A 20,034-nucleotide genomic window follows, 5' to 3' on the forward strand; every position below is an offset into this window, starting at 1 on the left:
CCCATCCATCGATCCATCCATCTATCCAATCCATCCGTCCGTCCATCAGTCCACCAATCCGTCCACTATTCATCCATCCATTAATTTCAAGGTTTTCCGTTCTTCAATAATGGCAGCATTCTCCAGGAAAGTTCATACATTCACATGGAATTCACTAACCTTCACCAAAAATTAAATACATTAAAAGCAGTTTACATATGATTAACTAAAAAAAGCATTGATGGTCCATAATAACGGCACTGTCCACAGTGTACATCAGTGTGCTTGTTCCAACAGCTGCACCGTGTCCCTCAGGTCTTCCACCACTGCATCCACATCTGCCCGCGTGGTGCCCCGACCCACGCTCAACCGAAGGGCATTTGCTGCCATGTCTGGGGGGATGCCACAGCTCAGCAGGATATGGGAGGGCCTGGAAGACAGACAAAGAACATCTAACTTATTTCATTCATAAATGCTGCAGTGACCTATGGCTCTTTTCGAATACGAAGGGTTCCCCAGAACTTGGCAGGAGCCGTGAAGTTCTGTGATTGTTTTTGTTTTGTTCATACGTTACCATTATATATAAACAAATTTTAAAAAGCTAAAATAGAAGATTTACAAGCTCAAACGTTGTTGCAAGGTGACAATATGTAAGCTTGTAGAACTCTATCTACTCTATTTTCAAATAAATTGAAAGTAGACGTTCTGAGACTCAAGGTTAGTACCAACTAACTACTGAACAGGGCTTATCTGAAAGCGAAAGCCGTAGTGTATGGGAACAAGTCCAGAACCCATGATGAAATACATTCATGACACGGCACGCTTCGCTTAGTCCGAGTGTCGAAATATTCTATTAGAGAAAGAGAGACTCTTTACCTGTCGCCGCTGTGTGAGTGGCAGGCGGCACCTACGCTGGCCAACAACCTCGTACAGTTGGACAAAACCTTCCGGCCTAACGTGGGAGAGACAGATTAATCATTCATAGACTTTGTAGTTTACAAACGGGCCAGGCGCGGGTGCTGACCTGCCTCTGACCGGCGTATGCGCCGGGCTGGAGGAGGCATTGGTTCAGAGTGGGAGGTCAAAACAAGACTACATGCAACAACACAAGCGCGTTGGGGTATCACCTTGTAATCGTGGGCCCAGGATGGACACGTTGCATGTGTTAGGGAGCGAGTCAGAGCCAGGGAAATGGCTGTTAAAGTGGATCTTGTCCTCCCCAAAAACAGCCTGAAAAATGACAGTGACATACTGACATCAGAAACAGAATCAATCAGAATCAATCTTTATTGTCACATCACATTACAAGTAAGGTGGGTGAAAGACTTGGTTGTGTAGGCTCACATTGCAGTTAAAGGTAGAGAGAGAAGAACATAAAGTGCATAACATAACAAAGTGAGTGCAAAATAAATAAAGTTCATCATGGGTGCATGTATGTATACGACTAGGCTATAGCAAAAAGTCACAGTCTTACAACGTCAAACTACAGTCTTACAGAAATTAAATTTGTCAGTTGCAAACTCACGTACCCTTAGCCGTTCTTCCAAGTAAAGTCTGGTGCTTCGCATCTGAATCTCATACTCTGACAGATTGGCGGTCACCAGCTCTGCAGCCTAATGTACAAACAATGTAATTACTGTAGAAATGGTGAGAACATGGCATCACAAATATATCTGATACTTAAGTAAGATATAAAGTACATGCCCTTGGTCTTTTGGAGTTTGTGGTACACTAGGCAATTATACATACATTTATCACATTGAAAATAATACACTGAATAAAGTAATAATTTTGAAATCTGATCAAATACTGTACATACCTTTCCCAAACCAGCGATCATTGGCGTGTTCTCAGTACTGCAACATTCAATGAGAAAGGCTCAAATATTAAAATCTTCAATTCATACACATTTCAGATAAGATTTAAGGCATGCACTGGTAGTTTGATTGACTAGGATTCCAAAGAAACAGACAAGGAAATTACCCTGGTCTTAAATTCCTCTCCTGTCCTCCTCCAAACAGCATGGGATACACTGGTGTTTTTGTTCCAGGGCCATTCACGTACAAAGCACCGATCCGTGGTGCATAGAACTATAATTGTAACAAAAATGTTAGATGGCACTTTTCCTCTCTATTCTGGTGAAGCAAATTATTCATGATTTAAGTTTTAACCACATGAACCCTATAGTGTTCCTATTCTGGGCATGTCATAATAGGCAAAATAGCCGATCTACAAAGGAAGGGACTATAAGTATAGACCCCCGGGGGACCTACGTCAACTGAAGTATATACTGTAGGCTCTGACCTTGTGTCCTACAATGGTAAGGTAGTCTACTTCCAGGTCACAGGAGTCTACTTGGATCTTTCCCAGAGCCTGGGCAGCGTCGGTGTGGAGGAGGATTCTGAGATACTGTCGTTGCTTGTTAAGAGCCTTTATCCTCTGGCAGATGTCTCGAATGGGCTACAAAGAGGAACAAAATGCTTCTTAGGAGTTGTATTACAGTAAAGAACTTTTTTTAAACGAAAGTGATTGGAAGACCTTTCGTTACGGAACGGGAGGATTTGACAAATGAGGCTGCGTTACGGAGAATATACATAATTACATGAACACTGTAGGGCTACACACACCGTCTGTGAACGCCGCACGTCAAAACAGCGGCCTCCGTTATTTTCAATGAACCTATCCCACACCGGCTCCGTCCGACGCACGTTCACGCCTCGGCTGACGCTCCGATACGCCACCGTTCTATTTTCCTGTGCCGCGTCGCTGCGCACCCGGTGTGTGTAGGGCTTGTGCTGTGTATCAGGAACAATTATTCCCACCCAAATTGACATGAACTTGATTATTGAACATCAAAAAGCTTAATACGTTTATTTTCGAGTATCCTAGCAACATAACAGAAATATATGTCATGTCTTATTGACGTAAGCATGAACTGACCTCATCCGGTTGCATATTCTACAACGTTGAGTCATTTTCATACAGTATGTATGAGGACAGCACTGAATTGTAAATATGACATGACGGAGTATTTTCCATGGGGTAAGAAAACACTTAAGTCACCACAAGTCCTCTTCATCACGCCTAGAGTCTAACAGCAACACCATGCAGCTACAGTACACCCAACCGGACCAAAGTGGTTTGAACTGGACCACATTGCCATCCTGAAACCCTTAGCTTGCGCTCACACTAGTGGTCCAAAAATGTGTAACTACTGGTATGTTAAACATTATAAACGTTATATAGTAAATTGTACACTGAGGGATCAACACATATTGTAAGTGAAAAATCACACTCGTGTGACGTGAGGGGCGCTCTTATCAACATACATCATCATACATCATCACATTCCGGCCAATCACTTTTGGCGTCCTCACTTTTTAAGCCCTCAGCCAATCAAATCATTGCTATGGGGTACACACGCACACACAAAGATGGGCATAGGAGGTCCCTCAAAAATAAAGTATGCTCATTTAAAAACAAGGCCTAATAAGGGCGTTGCTTCCCTGTGCAACTCTGATGTAAGACAGTGGATCTGAGATTATGAAACTACTTCGGACGATGCATGTCGGGAACAATTGTTACCCCTTCTGTTAAGCTTGTAACAACCTGTTTGTTACACCTGTTAACAAAGTATGCCAAGAACGTGGAATTCCGTTTTATTCTCCCCCCGCCTGTGCCAGAACGTAAAAATCTGTCTTTCTTTAAATGTCATTGACAATGAATGGAGAATTTATGTCATTATGTAGACGTGCAAATCGGCAATTCTATCCTAACATTGTCCTAAAAATTAAGGGCGTTTTCACACCCAAAGTTCTCTTAGAAGGTCTGGATCAAGGACCAAGGACCAAATATTAGCATTTAGATTTTGGTTCGTTTAGTGTTCACACAGGACTTTGTAAAGTGAACCAAATATGTAAACAAATGACACGTGGACATGTTAAGCAAAAAAGAAAAGAGGTAATTATTGATCGAGGGAAAAAGAACATGATGGGAAATCACAATTTTTGGGCACAACCTTCAGTAGTTCAGTCACACAGAGAGAGAAGAGAACAGCAACATGGAATAACAGCAACAACTTGCTATTGCATTAATTCTAATAATTATTTTATAAACCAAATAAGAGCAACAGATGAATGATGAACAGAGGAGCAGGTGTTTGAACAATAATGTGCTTGCTGCATGCAATTCACCGGAGATGTATAGCCATACAACAAACCATCCCAGATAAAAAGGACATTTCTTCCATGTGTATTGTGTGCACCATGTTATTTATTCTATGTGTGCGCGCACGCATGCACGCACACCCGCACGCACACACACACACAAAACCTCTCTCTCTCTCGCATGAAGTCGCATGCATTCATGGTGGCGAATGCTTAAAATGAACAGATCTACAAGCTTACATACTGTAGGCTACCATACGGTACCGTACATACCATTCCGTGTCGATAACTTGTACATCTGTTATTTTTACGCATGTGTCCTTTTTTGGCGGACCATGGTTAGTTTATTTGATCCGCACCAGAGTTCGGATGCACGTTCACACCAACCGAACCAAAGGAGTAAGCCGACCATGGTTCGTTTTAAACGAACCAAACATGTCCGGTGTGAAAGTGCCCTAAATGACATTGACAATGAATGGAGAATTTACGTCATGTGTCTGAGCAAATCGACATGTTACGTCATGATGATGTACGATGATAAGAGCACCCCTCACTTCAAACGGGTGCAATTTTTGTTCTGTTAAACTCCAGAGCCTACCTGGGATTGCATTGGGCTAGTGATCTGTCACCATACTTTGCATGATGTTTGTACCGCTGAACCAATATAAGTGATAGCTCAAAGCACTATATTACATTCTTTACACAGCAGTCATTAAATCTGGCCTAGACTCACAGGGCATGCAGAAGAGGGAGGCTTCCCTGCTCAATAACTGCCTTTATATGGACAGAAACGTACTTGTGATGCAGGTGAGAAACAAAAGGACCAAGCCTAAGAAAAATGGCAAAAAGTCCTCGTCAGGTTGTGGTCATGCAGTAGGCTCGCAGGCATGCCATGCAGACTCCCCTCTACCAGAGGAGGATGAGGACATTCTAAGTTCTGATGAGGAAGAGCAAGAGGACCCAGATGACTACTGCAGGGGTGGATATCACCAAGTGAAGATCGGAGACTTGTTCAACGAGCGATACAATGTGATACGGAAGCTGGGCTGGGGGCACTTCTCCACCGTGTGGCTGGCCTGGGACATACAGGGAAAACGCTTTGTGGCAATGAAGGTGGTGAAGAGTGCTGACCACTACACCGAGACGGCACTTGACGAGATCCAACTCCTGAAATCAGTGGGAGAAACAGACCCAGGTGTCCACAGCAGAGAGAAAGGAGAAACAGACCCAGGTGTCCACAGCAGAGAGAAAGGAGAAACAGACCCAGGTGTCCACAGCAGAGAGAAAGTAGTAGACCCAGGTGTCCACAGCAGAGAGAAAGGAGAAACAGACCCAGGTGTCCACAGCAGAGAGAAAGGAGAAACAGACCCAGGTGTCCACAGCAGAGAGAAAGGAGAAACAGACCCAGGTGTCCACAGCAGAGAGAAAGGAGAAACAGACCCAGGTGTCCACAGCAGAGAGAAAGGAGAAACAGACCCTGGTGTCCACAGCAGAGAGAAAGGAGAAACAGACCCAGGTGTCCACAGCAGAGAGAAAGGAGAAACAGACCCAGGTGTCCACAGCAGAGAGAAAGTAGTACAGCTTCTGGATAACTTCGAGATCTCTGGCATGAACGGCACACATGTGTGCATGGTGTTTGAGGTGTTGGGTTCCAACCTGCTCAAGTGGATCATCAAGTCCAATTATCAAGGCCTACCTGTGCCCTGTGTCAAGAGCATCATAAGACAGGTTCTGCACGGTTTGGACTACCTCCACACCAAATGTAAGATCATACACACGGATATCAAGCCCGAGAACATCCTTCTGACTGTCGATGTGCCCTACATCAAGAAGATAGCTGCAGAGGCGGCTCAATGGCAGAGGACTGGTGCCCTGCCATCCTCTGCTTGTGCAGTCAGCACAGCCCCGGCATCCAAAGCAATGGCCAAGATGTCCAAGAACAAAAAGAAGATTTTGAAAAAGCAAAAAAAGCAGGCAGAGCGGCTTGAGAAGAGGTTCAGGGAAACGGAGGAAGGAGAGGAGGAAGACGTAATGGAAATAGAAGGACCAGGGAGCATGGGATGTGCTGAAGAAGAGCGTCAGAATAAGGCATCAGGTAGTCTGTTGGTAAACCCTCTGGATCCTCTAAATGCTGACAAATTGCAGGTCAAGATTGCTGACCTGGGCAACGCCTGCTGGGTGCACAAGCACTTTACAGAGGACATCCAGACCCGGCAATATCGTTCGCCGGAGGTGATAATGGGAGCTAGTTACAGCACACCAGCAGACATATGGAGCACAGCATGCATGGCCTTTGAACTGGCTACAGGTGACTACCTGTTTGAGCCCCGTACTGGACAGGACTACTCTAAAGATCAAGACCACATGGCAATGATCATTGAGCTGCTAGGTAAAGTTCCCAGTGAGCTGATATTGTCAGGCAATTACGCCAACGAGTTCTTCACCAAGAAAGGTGACCTGCGACACATCCCCAAGCCGAAGCATTGGGGTCTGCGAGATGTTCTGGTGGAGAAGTATGAGTGGGCTGAGGAGGAAGCCCAGTGCTTCAGCAGCTTCCTGCTGCCCATGCTGGACCAGGTGCCTGAGAGTAGGGCCTCGGCCGCCCAGTGTCTGTCACACCCGTGGCTCAGTTGCCAGCAGTTGCAAGCTAGTTGTGAAAATATAACATCGTCCCATGGCACTCTACTGGATGTGTGAAAACCCTAAACAAACACAGACATAATGCCATGCGAGCCAGTGCTTGCCTTGTAACTGCAATTATGTCCACATCCCCAGAGTGCTCAGAAGATGCTTATCCATCCACACATGCACAAGAGGCTGGCTGCTGAAAATGTATCCTGGTCACAGATTACACATAAAGGATGTTAACAGCTGGTCTCTGATTCTTTTGTTACTTTCTGGATTGGATTTATCTTCTCTTTTTGTTTATTTGTCTCTATGCACTTCCTTTGCTAATTTTAATGACAGACATATTGTATGGAATCTCTGAATAGGAATTCAGTCAATACAGTAGATATGAGGCTGATGACATTCTAGCTGGTTGACTACACAGACTGCCCATTTGTCCAGAATATATTTTTGCAACATTAGGTTTGCAGAACCTCACCAGTAGAGTGACGGAGAAGGACACAAACAATTTGGAGGGGAGGGGCATTAGAGCTCGTTAATGAACGCTTTGGTGTAAAATATCAATCAATCAATAAATTAATTATTAAAATAATAATAATAGGCTACTCTAAATAAATATTTCTTCGCTCAAGATTTCTTCTTGCAATGACCATAATTATTTACACATGATATGGAATAGGCCCAAATAGGTCCCTCTCACACCATCCTCGGAGAAAGATGTTTGTATTTGGGGGCCAAGGGGCACAGGTCGAGGACCACTAGTACAACAACCTCAGTGTGTTTGACACAGACCAACTGCTGTCTGAGTACAGCTTCTTCCAGAAGTATGCTGGTGGCCTTAAGCTCTGTCTACAATGGAGAGCTGTACAATTGGAACCAGTGCTTCAATGAACTGTGAAAATTCAATCCAGCCTTCTCCTGGAAGAAGTTTGAGTCCAAGGGGAAAGGATATACGCATATGTATACGTATAGGATGTGCTGTTGGGAGATTGTATCACCCTCTTAGGAGGACCCGTCTACTAGACTTAAGTCATACTATAAAGACGTTATGGAAGCTAGCAGCAATTCAGTAACGATCTGGTTGTTATAGTTTTGAATTCATTATTTTTATTTTGTTTTTAAGGTGGTTATTCAATGTTTTTCTATAAACAGATTTTGTCCCCACACGTCTCAGGATTTGCCATTGACCACCGTCACGGTAAGAGAATTCCGGTCAAATGTCTGCTAAATTTTGTCCCCGCCCGTCTCAAGCTTTGCCATTGACGATGAACGGAGAAATTACGTCAGAATTCCGCTAAATATGATGTAAATTAAACATCAAAACATTAAACGCCATTGACATTGAAGGGAAAATTTACGTCATATGTAAACGAGCAAATCAGCTAACCAATCACAGGCAACAGGCATTCTGATTGGCCAGTATGAGATGATGCATGATGATGTACGATGATAAGAGTCCCCCTTTAATATATCAGATGCTTCAGATCAAGTATGAAGCACACTTTACCATAAGGACTCCTGTCTCATTATTAGCCATCATGATAGAGACCAGACAGGTGGTGGGGCGCACCGCAGCCATTATGTCCTCCACCTCCACCCGGCCTGTCACCTTGGAAACAGGCACACAGGTCACATCTGAGGATAAAAAACAAATATTAGCTGCTGTGACTCAAACCCCCAGAACCACGGAGAATCATTGAAGCCACCAAAGCGTGGTGGCCAAATCTGGTATTGCAAGACTTACGCATTAGGACGCTAATGAGTCCTAAATGTGTCCCTGCTCTATAGAGCGTTGCAGTCCCTTTCATGACGACACCAGGCCCAGGAAATAATTCCCAATGCATTTTTCTTTCATTTAAAGACCTTATAAGTGTCGTACAAAACAACAAGAAAGTGTTGTAACCTGCCGTTTTCTTCTTTCTAATTATTTGTTAGGCCCGAAAAATTGTGTTTGTTGTCATGATTTATCACAACTCCAGTTGGCTTTGTACGAGGCTTAAAAGGTCGTTAAATAAATACTTTTTGAAATGTTTTTGAAAATATGAGGAAAATGAACGGTAGGGGGCGGGACTGCGATGCTCTCTATTGGTTTTACACTGTATCCAATCCCAGAAGAAAAATACTTCTAGTTAATCCACTGCGCCCTCTACCGATATTTCCAAGAGAACTCCATAGACAAGGTTTTTCCTACAGGGGAAAAAATCCCTTTCTGGCCAAAAAGTGCATTTTATACGTGTGGTTGGGGGCTCAGAGGCTTTCTGATAACATAAGCCGCCTTTGTATTGGTGAGTAGTGAAAACGTTCTTCATATTTTCGCTACAGACGAGAGGCTGGCCTGCATTTCATGCAAGTGCAGGAAGAGAAGAGTACCATAGCTTTAATGAAGGTATTAGAGCTATGGATCAGAGCTATTTGAATAGGTAGACAGCATGTGCATGAATTAACACTGAAGCACGAACTCAATCAGCAAATGATCAGGAACACGCTTCTGTGTTTATATCTCATAGAAATCACACTCGTGTGGGGCTCTTATCATTAAAATCATTATACATCAATCACCACATTCCGGGCTCAGCCAATCAAATCATCACAAATGTGGTACACATTCCGTGCTCAGCCAATTAAATCATCACTATGTCATACACACAAACACACAAAACTGGCCAATCAAATCATCAAAAATGTGGTACACACGAACACACAAAGCTGGGCATAGGAGGGGCTAGCGCCCTTCACAAAATCTCTCCCCTTTCCCACGTGATTCACATGCAAGTCGGGAACGACATTATGGAATGTCCCGATATCATCATATTATGTCCATGTATGGGCATGCCCATATTTGGGCCGAGGCATGGCATGATGAGGTCCACCATATGTCACTGCGGCACTGACAACTATATAACAAGCGTTCAAGGTGGTCAAGAGCAGTCAGAGGAGAACCCAGTGAGTCAGTAGAGCAGCAGACATCGTCAGTAGTACGACGACCCACTAACAGTGATTTAAACAAAGTGAATAATAATTAGGGACCACAGGCTCGCGCAAAGCGCCATTTCGGAGCGACAGCAGCAGAGCGGAAGAAACAACCCCCCGGGGATACGCCGGTCGTCTTTCCAAGAACCAGACGGGCCGGAAACTGCCGACCATGGGCAACGTCTTTTCGAACCTCTTCAAAGGCCTGTTTGGCAAGAAGGAGATGAGGATTCTGCTGGTGGGCCTGGACGCTGCCGGCAAGACCACCATCCTGTACAAGCTGAAGCTGGGCGAGATCGTCACCACCATCCCCACCATTGGCTTCAACGTGGAGACTGTGGAGCACCGCAACGTCAGCTTTGTCATGTGGGACGTGGGCGGCCAGGACAAGATCCGCCCGCTGTGGCGCCACTACTTCCAAAACACACAGGGCCTCATCTTCGTGGTGGACAGCAACGACCACACGCGGCTGGCAGAGGCGCGTGACGAGCTGCAGCGCATGCTGGCCGAGGACGAGCTGCGCGACGCCGTGCTGCTGGTGCTGGCCAACAAGCAGGACCTACCCAACGCCATGCCGGTCGCCGAGGTCACGGACATGCTGGCCCTGCAGGCGCTGGGGCGTCAGCGCCACTGGTATATCCAGGCCACCTGCGCCACCAGCGGCCAAGGCCTGTATGAGGGTCTGGACTGGTTCACCAACCAGCTGAAGAACAGGAAGGTCTGACCCTACCTAAAGAACCTTCACATACTGTACATACATCATCACATTCTGGCCAATCACAATTTGCATCCTCACTTTTCCGTCTTCAAATTTCTGCCCTGACTTTTTATCCGAAATATGTACTTTGCTCAGCCAATCAAATCATCGCTATGGGGTGATCAGCCAATCAAATCATTGCTAAAATTCACACAATTACACACAAAGCTGAACATTGGAGGGGCTAGCGTATTTAATAAAATAATCAATTATTAATCAGTTGTAAATTTTGGGCATCACCCCATACCAGTATGTACAGTTTGTCTTTTGTCTTGATTTGATTAATTTCATTGTACGTTTGAATTTTGTGTGTATACTGTATCTCTGTTTGCTTTTGAAAAAAATAGGTTAGCACTTCATAATTCTTTGAATCATAGCTGTTATGTATGTTTATCCTGTATATCCTTCACAATAAAGAAAATTTTTTGGTCATTTCATTGTCTATTCAGGCTTATGTGAACACCCTGGATAGTTTTTAAGTTGCTTGATATTCATTTTAGCTGCCCCGCCCCCTTCCTATGCAAACCCATTTGTAACTTCAAACTCCATTTTAATGATGATAGTGGTGACTCGTGTCTTCCTAATACGTGACTCGTGTGCAGTGTTTTTCATTTACTGTATTCATTTATTTTTAATAATTGTTTTGGAAAAGAATGAATAGTAGGAGGGGGCCGGAGGACACTACAGAGGGTATGCGCATGCATAAAGTGAATGGCAAAGTGAGTGATAAAGTGAATTTAATGTTGTTTAAAGTTATTTAATGCAATCAAATAGGACTTTTCTGTTTTGATGTATGAGCTGTCAAGGCCAGAGTTTTTTTCCACTCAGTAGGCGTTCCAGCATAACTTCCGGGTATGATGATGATGTCACACGCATACCCTCTATATACAGCCATTGACAATGAAAGGAGCATTTACGTCATAATGTAGACGAGCAAATCGACTTTTCTAAACACAGTTTTAATTCAGCTCTGGGCTTATATATATATATATATATATATATATATATACTATATAATATACACTGTATATATACGATTATATTAACATTAAATACATTGCATTTTTTTTTAACATTGAATCATCATGGTTAAAATCATTGATGTATGGTATCAGTCACCATAAAAAGGACAGGTGTTTTGGAATCTCTCATGGTTAAAATGGAGTTTGAAGCTACAATGGGTTTGCATAGGAAGGCGTGGGGCAGCGAATATGAATATGAAATATCTGAATACTGAATCAAGCAACTAAGGGTGCATGGGTACTCGGGGACCAGCGATGTGCGAGGCACCGGCAGAGGTCCCCCGGAGATGGCCGGTGGTCCGTGGCCGGGCGGGGGCACTCTCGGCCGGGCGGGGGACCCAGGGGGAGGCCCCTGGTCCCTGCCTGACTGTCGGTGTCTGTAGCCCAACACACACCGGGTGCGCAGCGGCACAGGCGTTGCCGTGTTGCAACGCCTGGAAAATAGAACAGTGGTGTATCGGGCGTCAGGCGAGGCGTCAGCGCGCGTCGGACGCCGCCGGTGTGGGATAGGTTAATTGAAAATAACGGAGGCGGCTGTTTTGACGCGCGGCTTTCGCAGACGGTGTGCAGGGCTTGTGCCTGGGGGTCAGTGCCCAGGCAGGGGCGCTCTCGGCCCGGCAGAGGACTCAGGGGGTCCCTGCCTGGCTGTCAGTATCTGTGCCTGGTGTTCACATAAGCCTGAGTAGACAACAAAATTACATTTTTTTTTTTTAAATGAAATATCCCTTTAAACAGTACATAATGCATGTATTGAAGCTTCTCCTACCGGCCCTGCCATCTTTCACAAGGTGTTGGGATGTCAGTTGGACTGAGTCGTGTTCCACGTTGGAGATGATGATGTGAGGAGGGTCAACACTTCCATTGTGCTGACGTCTGAGCCCTTCAGTCTGCTCTGCAGCCTCACAGCTTCTTTTGTAATGCTCCATGGCAGTGTGGAACACCAGGTTATTAGCCTATTACACATGAAGTAAAACATACACGTTAGCAGTTCCATGAACATTTTGTAAAAAATAAACAACAAAGACAGTGTCAACTAGAACTGTACTCTGTCGAGTGCCTACTTGCACGTTGCACACAAGTAGGAGTGCGCAAGCAGAGCGTGCAAGTACTGTTGGCCGCTACGAACTTTCAAATCTCAGCCTCTCTGTGAAATATTGGTTTCAATATTGAGTTATTTGGTCTAGCTAATAGGCACCAGATCTATATTCAGCTATTAGTGTAGATTTGCGTCTTACACAAACATTAAATTCCCATTGACAATGAATGGAGAATTTTACGTCAGTGTCTGAGCAAATCAGCTTAGTGTCTATATTTGTCTTGCACAAACATTAAATTCCCATTGACAATGAATGGAGCCCCCCTCACTTTTTTCTTTTTTTTATGTGTGAATGAGTACAAGGTACAACATTTATTGCTTATTGCTTATTGACAATTCAAACCATAGACATACATCAGACATCAGTCATCAGACAAAAATCAAGGAGGGACACGATTGGTTTCTCAATATATTATGCGTTTCAATTTTAGTAGTGACAATGTAGTCCACCCACCCAAAATTATCTTATTTCCTTCACACACCATCCTCAATTCCTCATATATGCATACGCATTCGTACTCAGACTCTCTCGCTCGCTCATACACCTGCTTTTCTTTTTCATTTGGAAAATGCTTTTCCAAATTTTGGGAAATGCTTTTCCAAATGAGGGTATGATTGATAATGTAACAATGAGGTTAGTAGCATACCTCAGTTCCACCTGAAGTGAAAATTATGTCTTCTGCTTTCCCTCCAACCATTCTTGCTACATTCTCCCTGGACTGGTTTATGATGGCTTTGGCCTTGACACCTTATGAAGCATTATATCACACATTTGTTTGGCACCAACTGTATGAACGCTGATATAACATTACGTGAGAGGGCACAAGAAGACACTTCTAATGTATGAAGCCAAAATCATACTAGTATCAAATAATGAATTTCCATGATGTGATTCTGAAAAATAACTTTCAAAGTTATACTGCGTAAGTTAACATTGGTTTTTGTTATCTTTTTGGAATGCTGCAGGTTTCTAGTACCGGCAGACACTCATGAAAAGTATTTAATGTGAACTATAACAGTGAATGATTATATAACAAAATAAGTAAAAAATAACTTTGAACTGAAATGGTTACACGGTATGGCTATAAATGACATCATTGTAACATTTTTGATGCAGTATTCAAACGTTCACCTGCAATGTAGTTACTACTGGGGTTTCCCCATGCTTCCTGAAGGGCTTCGGTAACGGCCTTGATCACCTCTGGATCCAGAGGCGTGGTGGCGTTATAGTCCATGTAGATTCTGTTCCACACAAAGATGCAATTAGCAATAGCATCATGTTAACCAATAACCACACATGAGCCCTAGCGTCTCAATGTTTCGGCAAAAATAGCAGATGTACAAATTCACAATGCGGCACATGACAAAACAATATATTGTAAGAAATGCAAATATAAAAAAGAAGATATATTTACTCAAGACTCGGTCACGGTCCATAAAAATAGGTCTGCAACCCCCAAAACATGGGACCTCGCCTGACCCATTGTTTGGGAACCACTGAAGACTACAAGACTACTACCGGTACATGACTTTGTACAGTGGCGGTACCTACCTGTCCACATTGGTCTCTGAATGCAGAGAGAAGCTATGGCCAAAGAATGTGATGTCCTCCTGTTGGTCAGCCATAGTAACCTAGTGCAAATGATATTATAATAGATTCAGATATACTGTAGCACCTTCCATAACAAATGTTACACTTCTTTAAGTTTACATAATACAATAAAATGGGAAAAAACATTGGGATAAAAACAGCCATAGACACTTTTTTAGCTATAGCCATAACCGTTTTTAGCGGTTGTTTTTTGTGCAAAACTAATGCTTGGAATGGATTCAGCATCATGAAAACTCCCAAGTTTGACACGTCACATGCTACATAAAGCATGATGATTTTTTTTCATAGGTTTTTCTATAGGTTGTTAATGGTATGGTCACATATTATGCCTATTATGAAAATTGCTCAACATATGCAAGTTAGCATCTGGCAGTTTCTACATGCTGGGGACCCATACTCAACATTTCTAACATAAAACTTTGGTGTAGTCAACATGCCTGGGTTCACATTCTGGCAAGTGGACTATACTGTGCTTTTTTGAGGAAAAATGTATGTATCAGGCCGTATACTTTTATTAGTCTTGCGTTATCATCTAAGCATATATAGCTTGTTGCTTCGCAGAAAAGAAAATACAAAAATATAATGTAAAAATATTTTAAAATATATTTTCGTGAACGGAAATGACAGCTCAGCTCATGGGGGCTTTAGTTCCAGACTCTATATAGCATTCGGAGATTGTGGAATAGTTGTCTGGTTACGCAAGACTATACTTTTATTAACGCTTATCATGTTTTTGTCAGGGGACATTCACCTATCCAAATGTAATTCCTGGATACTATTTTGTCAGGGGACATTCACCTACCCAAATGTAATTCCTGGATATGCCTACTATACTGTTTCCAAATCTATAACAATGCTTTGAAAAAAGTAGATATACAGTAGGCCCTTAAGTACAGTGTACTTAACTTAGGTACAGTAGTCAGTAGACCTATAAACTTGAGTAAATGTACTTAGTTACTTTACATACACAGTTACACACTGTCTATTCAACCACACTGACGACCAGAGAGTGCCTGAGTGCCAGAAGTAGTCGGCAAGACTCGGCATTACTCCAAACGTCACATGAATGGCAACATTGGCAGGTATGTTCCCTCCATGAGGATTGAGGAGATATCCGACCTCGTAAACTAACTAGTTGGCCGTTTAATTTGGCTTCATATCATCAGATCAAGACACATGAGCAACTTACAATGTCTGTCTGATTGAACAAAAAACAAACTGACTCTTGGTCATGTTTTGTTTAGCGTTAACCACCACCAGTGACAATTAGCTCCAATGCTAATAAGCTAGCAAGCAGCAGTGTGGTACACTGTCATCTGGCAGCTCACAGACGTAAACACTAGTGCTGTCATCTTTTATCTCAGTTATGTCACGGACGGAATTTTGCTTTTCTGCGTCAGTTTTATTGGTACGTGTGTGTGAACTAGAAGTCGCTGACCTTGTAAAACGGCGTTACGTCGTTCTGAAATGGATCACCTATCAGTTGTACAACAATAATACAGTATGGGTAATGATCAGCTACGAAGCAGCTGTCAACGACGTGTGCGAGTCAGTGCGACTCCTCTGGGGTTGCCAAATAACGCAAAGGAAACAAGCGATAGGCCTACAAGCTTTTTCTTTTTTTTTTTAAGATTGTAAATGTTATACATTCTATATTTGGTTATTTTTTGATGACTGGTGGTGAGTGGCGACTATACTATTTTAAGAAAGGTGACGAAATCAGATGCCTTAAAAATAGGGGGTTCAACAACAAAACAGCATTCTCTTCCCCTTTTTCATACAATATATTTACAATTTACAATTTACAATTTAGGCATTTACAATATATATTTGTAATGATAGGCCGGGGGCCCTATTTCTTCAAGATAGTGGTGTGGGACATTTTCAGCCTTTTTTCCAAAACCCCACCAAGTGGTAATTGGTTAGGCTATATTTCTCATGCATATTACAGTAGGGCAGGGGTCTTCAACAGGTGGTCCGGGACCTATACAAAATGTGGAACGCCCTACCAACAGTTATTAAGACATGTGAATCCCTTGACTCCTTCAAAACCGCTTAAAGGGATTGATTGATAGTATTTATTAACAGTTTGCAGAATTACAGTACAATTCAAGCACAACTCAATACAAAGACCGTTAACTGTGAGTGGACGACCCAATAAAGCATTACACTTGTTTACACCTTGTTCAATTCATCAAAACATTTAGAGACGTAAAAATATACACTTCTATAAAGCCAAAGAACAGAACGGGAATTAATCATAAAGGAGTTTACAATAGGGTCCACCATTTTCAATTCATCAGAACATTTAGAGACGTTACAAATAATAGGCTATATAACTTATATAACCAAAAACAGGAAATCATCATAAAAGGAGGTAAACTGGGAAAAACATAAACAGTGAGGGGAAGAGGGGTGGGGGGGGGATTCAGATTTTACGGGGGCCAGTTTCGAATTGCAGCCGTCCCGTCCGTAGGTGCCCTTTGAGAGTGGTTTTGAAGGAGTCAAGGGATTGTCTTAACGATGTCTTAACGACTGTTGGTAGGGCGTTCCACATTTTGGTGGCATAGGAGCGAAATTAATTTAGTCCCTTGTTTGTGCCGAATCTGGGTTGCACATGGTTTGTTGAACTCCCTCTGGTGTTGTGGGTGTGGACTTCGTTGACATTAAGGAAGTATTTAGACAGGTACATCATGGGTATCTTGGTGGTGTAGCGAATCTTGTGGACCAGACCCATTGCAAGATGCTGTACTGTACTGTACTGTACTGTACTGTACTGTACTGTACTGTACTGTACTGTACTGTACTGTACTGTACTGTACTGTACTGTACTGTACTGTACTGACACACACACACACACACACACACACACACACACACACACACAGTGGCGTGCACAGATAGACACTAGGGGGTGCTAGATCACCACCTGCCCTCTGGACAGCAATGTGCCCTTTTGAAAAAAAAAGAAAAACCATACTGTACACTACAGTGTACAGTATGTGGACCATGGTAACATTGATCAATTCTTGATTAAAAAAACCCTAATATATTAATTATGCCCCAAAATCTATAAATCTCACACTATTAAGGCAACCAGCTGGTTCCATGCGCTGCACAAGGTGCACATTTTTCACTTGAGCCCCTCTAAATGTCTGTGCACGCCACTGCGCGCGCACACGCACACACACACACACACACACACACACACACACACACACACACACACACACACACACACATGCACAGTGCACACATACATACACGTACGTGTACAGTACACTACACATAGGAGTGGCTAGCACCACTCAAAAAAGTCGCTTATATCAAGCAGACATGGCAACTGCGCCAGAGCTCTAAAAAGGGACCGCTCAGCCTCTCTACATCATCACAGCTACACAGTACACTATTATATACTAACTGTATAAATTGAGAATAGTTTCTTGCAAGGAAAAATTGGATGTCCAGAAACTTCCTGCAACCAAATGAGTCCAAATCGGAATTAATTATATTTACCCCTCACTGCCCAAACACACAATTTAATTGCTAATAATCTTACCTCCAGTCTTGGTACCCTCTCCAGAAATCAAAAAACGAAGGCCTGAAACCTAGGTTTTTTTGATTGATTGAAATATTTATTAACAGTTTGCAGAATTACAGTACATTTCAAGCACAAACTCAATACAAAGACTGTTAACTGTGAGTGGACGACCCAATTAAGCATTACACTTGTTTACAACAGGGTCCACATTGTTCAATTCATCAAAACATTTAGAGACATACAAATAGACATTTCTATGTAGCTAAAGAACAGAACAGGAATTCATCATATAGGAAGCAAAAAGGGAAAAGATACATATACAGTATACAGGTGTAATGTTTGATCCTGAGCTATTGATATCCAGGTGACTAAGGTAGTCCAATCCTGTTTTGTCCAGTTGAGACACCTAGCTAAGGTCAGGCCATATCTTATTTTTTCAGACCTACAAAAAGTCATCCATGCTTTTATCTCTTTCAGATTATATTACTGCAATGCACTTTATTCAGGTATCAGTAAACAGAACATTCACAGACTACAACTGATACAAAATACAGCTGACCCGCACTAGAGAGAAGTGAGCACATTACACCTGTCCTTGCGACACTTCATTGGTTACCTTAGAATAGATTTTAAGATTTTATTACTTGTTTTTAAAGCTCTAAATGGTCAAGCACCTGCTTACATCTGTAATCTTTTAACTCCCTACAAGCCTGGCCGCTGCCTGAGATCATCCAGCAAAACCCTATTGCAGGTTCCAAAATCTCACCTTATTACAAAAGGCGACCGGGCCTTTGCTGTACGGGCCCCTCGGCTGTGGAACTCACTGCCTCAGGCTGGCAAACTCAGTATCCTCTTTTTAATCGCGGTTAAAAACTCACCTTTATTACACAGCCTTTTTATGAAATGTTTCTTTTGTTTTGTTTAATTCTTATTGTATTTTTACTGCTATTATTATCTGTAAAGCACTTTGTAAACTTGTTTTTGGAAAGGTGCTATATAAATAAAGTTATTATTATTATTATTATTATTATTATTAGGCTATAACCTAAAAATACACTATAAGTAAAAGCTTGTATTCTAACTTGAGTAAAAGTTATTTTTCGAACAGCCGAAGTATAAAATAGGGTGGTTTGTCTTGCAATAATAATCTAAATCTGCGAAGTAACCTGACAAACAAGTGTAGTGAAATAAAAATAACAATATTTAATTATGAGATGTAGTGGTATGCAACTAATCAAATTAATTAATTGTAATTAATTAATACAATTAATACAAATTAAAAAGTAAAAGCACCTATACAAATTGCACTTATGTACAGTACTTGAGAGTAAATGTACTTAGTTACTTTCCACCACTGCAACATACCATAGAAAGAAGAGTATACATCAGGTTGTGTTGCATAATCTTCATGTTTATTTCATATAAGACAATGTGTTTAGTGTACACAAACATTTGACGCTCAACTCCAACACACTCAAATAGACAATGACTTTTTAACTACTGCCCATTTAAGATTGTATAAATGGGTACACCCTTATAATACACAGTTCACAGCAATCGGGTTTATATACAATGCAAAATCACATGAAGAGAAAGAAAAGGGAACCTTACTGGTGCAGTTTGACAAAGCAAGAGAAAACTTTTAGATGTGGAGTGGAAGCACAACAAAATGAAGATATGGTCATAAAATGGGAGGATTGTTTTGTGGGGGTGTTGCAAAGGCTGACAGACTATAATGTTGAAGCTGGATATGGTCAGATATTAAAATAAAAGTGACATTGAGTGACAGTAATATATCCTATAGCATCTTTGTCTATACACTACAGGATGTGACGTCTAGTTGGGCCGAAAGTGACCATATCTGACACACTGTTGGATGGATCTATACAGGGATGTCTGACGCCTACAGTATAGTTCCTTCATAAAAACCTACAATCAGTAAGGAACCAGGCAACAATACCAGAATAGGCCAACACATCAATCCAGTAAAATAATTAATTTAAAATATTCCTTTACATTCAGTGTGATATACTCCTGTGTTGCACCAACAAAACTTTGGTTGGCTGGTTTAGCCAAACTAACAGTGACAAATATCAAAGCCCCAATCCAGATAAAAAACAACGACATCAACAACTTTAATAACATAAAAGTTAAACTCAAAAGTAAAACTTTAGCACAGGTGGTGGTCGTTTGATAACACATTGGGTCACAATCAGACAGAGTTTGACTCGGCAACGCTCACAGTACAGTAAGGCCTAATTTA

General features: G+C 42.2%; 3 protein-coding genes across 4 annotated transcripts; 2 read left to right on the plus strand and 1 right to left on the minus strand.

The window, feature by feature from the left end:
- Positions 1-27: 27 nt before the first annotated feature.
- Positions 28-15,754, minus strand: scly (selenocysteine lyase). 2 transcript variants are annotated; one of them, XM_083768244.1, is made up of 13 exons: positions 15,669-15,754; positions 14,171-14,250; positions 13,751-13,860; positions 13,266-13,366; positions 12,289-12,475; positions 8,281-8,408; positions 2,284-2,439; positions 1,963-2,069; positions 1,799-1,835; positions 1,509-1,592; positions 1,107-1,209; positions 856-931; positions 28-409 (listed from the first exon to the last, which is right to left on the minus strand). In XM_083768244.1, exons 2-13 carry the CDS (start codon positions 14,242-14,244, stop codon positions 256-258), a joined length of 1,317 nt encoding a protein of 438 aa, XP_083624370.1. In that variant the 5' UTR covers positions 14,245-14,250; positions 15,669-15,754; the 3' UTR covers positions 28-255. The 2 variants fall into 2 exon arrangements, with proteins under 2 accessions (XP_083624370.1, XP_083624371.1); XM_083768245.1 differs by lacking the exons at positions 856-931; positions 1,107-1,209.
- LOC310860811 (SRSF protein kinase 1-like) lies at positions 4,926-6,842 on the plus strand (the record flags this gene model as incomplete). Its single annotated transcript, XM_083768001.1, has 2 exons — positions 4,926-5,340; positions 5,698-6,842. 2 exons carry the CDS (start codon positions 4,926-4,928, stop codon positions 6,840-6,842), a joined length of 1,560 nt encoding a protein of 519 aa, XP_083624127.1.
- LOC310860812 (ADP-ribosylation factor 1-like) lies at positions 9,916-10,467 on the plus strand (the record flags this gene model as incomplete). The annotated part of the gene is made up of 1 exon (XM_083768002.1): positions 9,916-10,467. One exon carries the CDS (start codon positions 9,916-9,918, stop codon positions 10,465-10,467), a length of 552 nt encoding a protein of 183 aa, XP_083624128.1.
- Positions 15,755-20,034: the final 4,280 nt, after the last annotated feature.

The sequence above is a fragment of the Protomyctophum parallelum genome, assembly GCF_964188405.1.
Source record: "Protomyctophum parallelum genome assembly, chromosome: 6".
Taxonomy (NCBI): Eukaryota; Metazoa; Chordata; class Actinopteri; order Myctophiformes; family Myctophidae; genus Protomyctophum; species Protomyctophum parallelum.

What these genes read in the sequence shown, in the direction of transcription:
- scly (XM_083768244.1), bottom strand. Translation starts at nt 14,244, where the DNA reads ATGGCTGACCAACAGGAGGACATCACATTCTTTGGCCATAGCTTCTCT. An exon ending in GAGAGGAATTTAAGACCAGG is followed by an intron (nt 1,836 to 1,962) that starts GTAATTTCCTTG and finishes TGAATGTTGCAG; the next exon opens with TACTGAGAACACGCCAATGA. An exon ending in TGATCGCTGGTTTGGGAAAG is followed by an intron (nt 1,593 to 1,798) that starts GTATGTACAGTA and finishes TTTGTACATTAG; the next exon opens with GCTGCAGAGCTGGTGACCGC.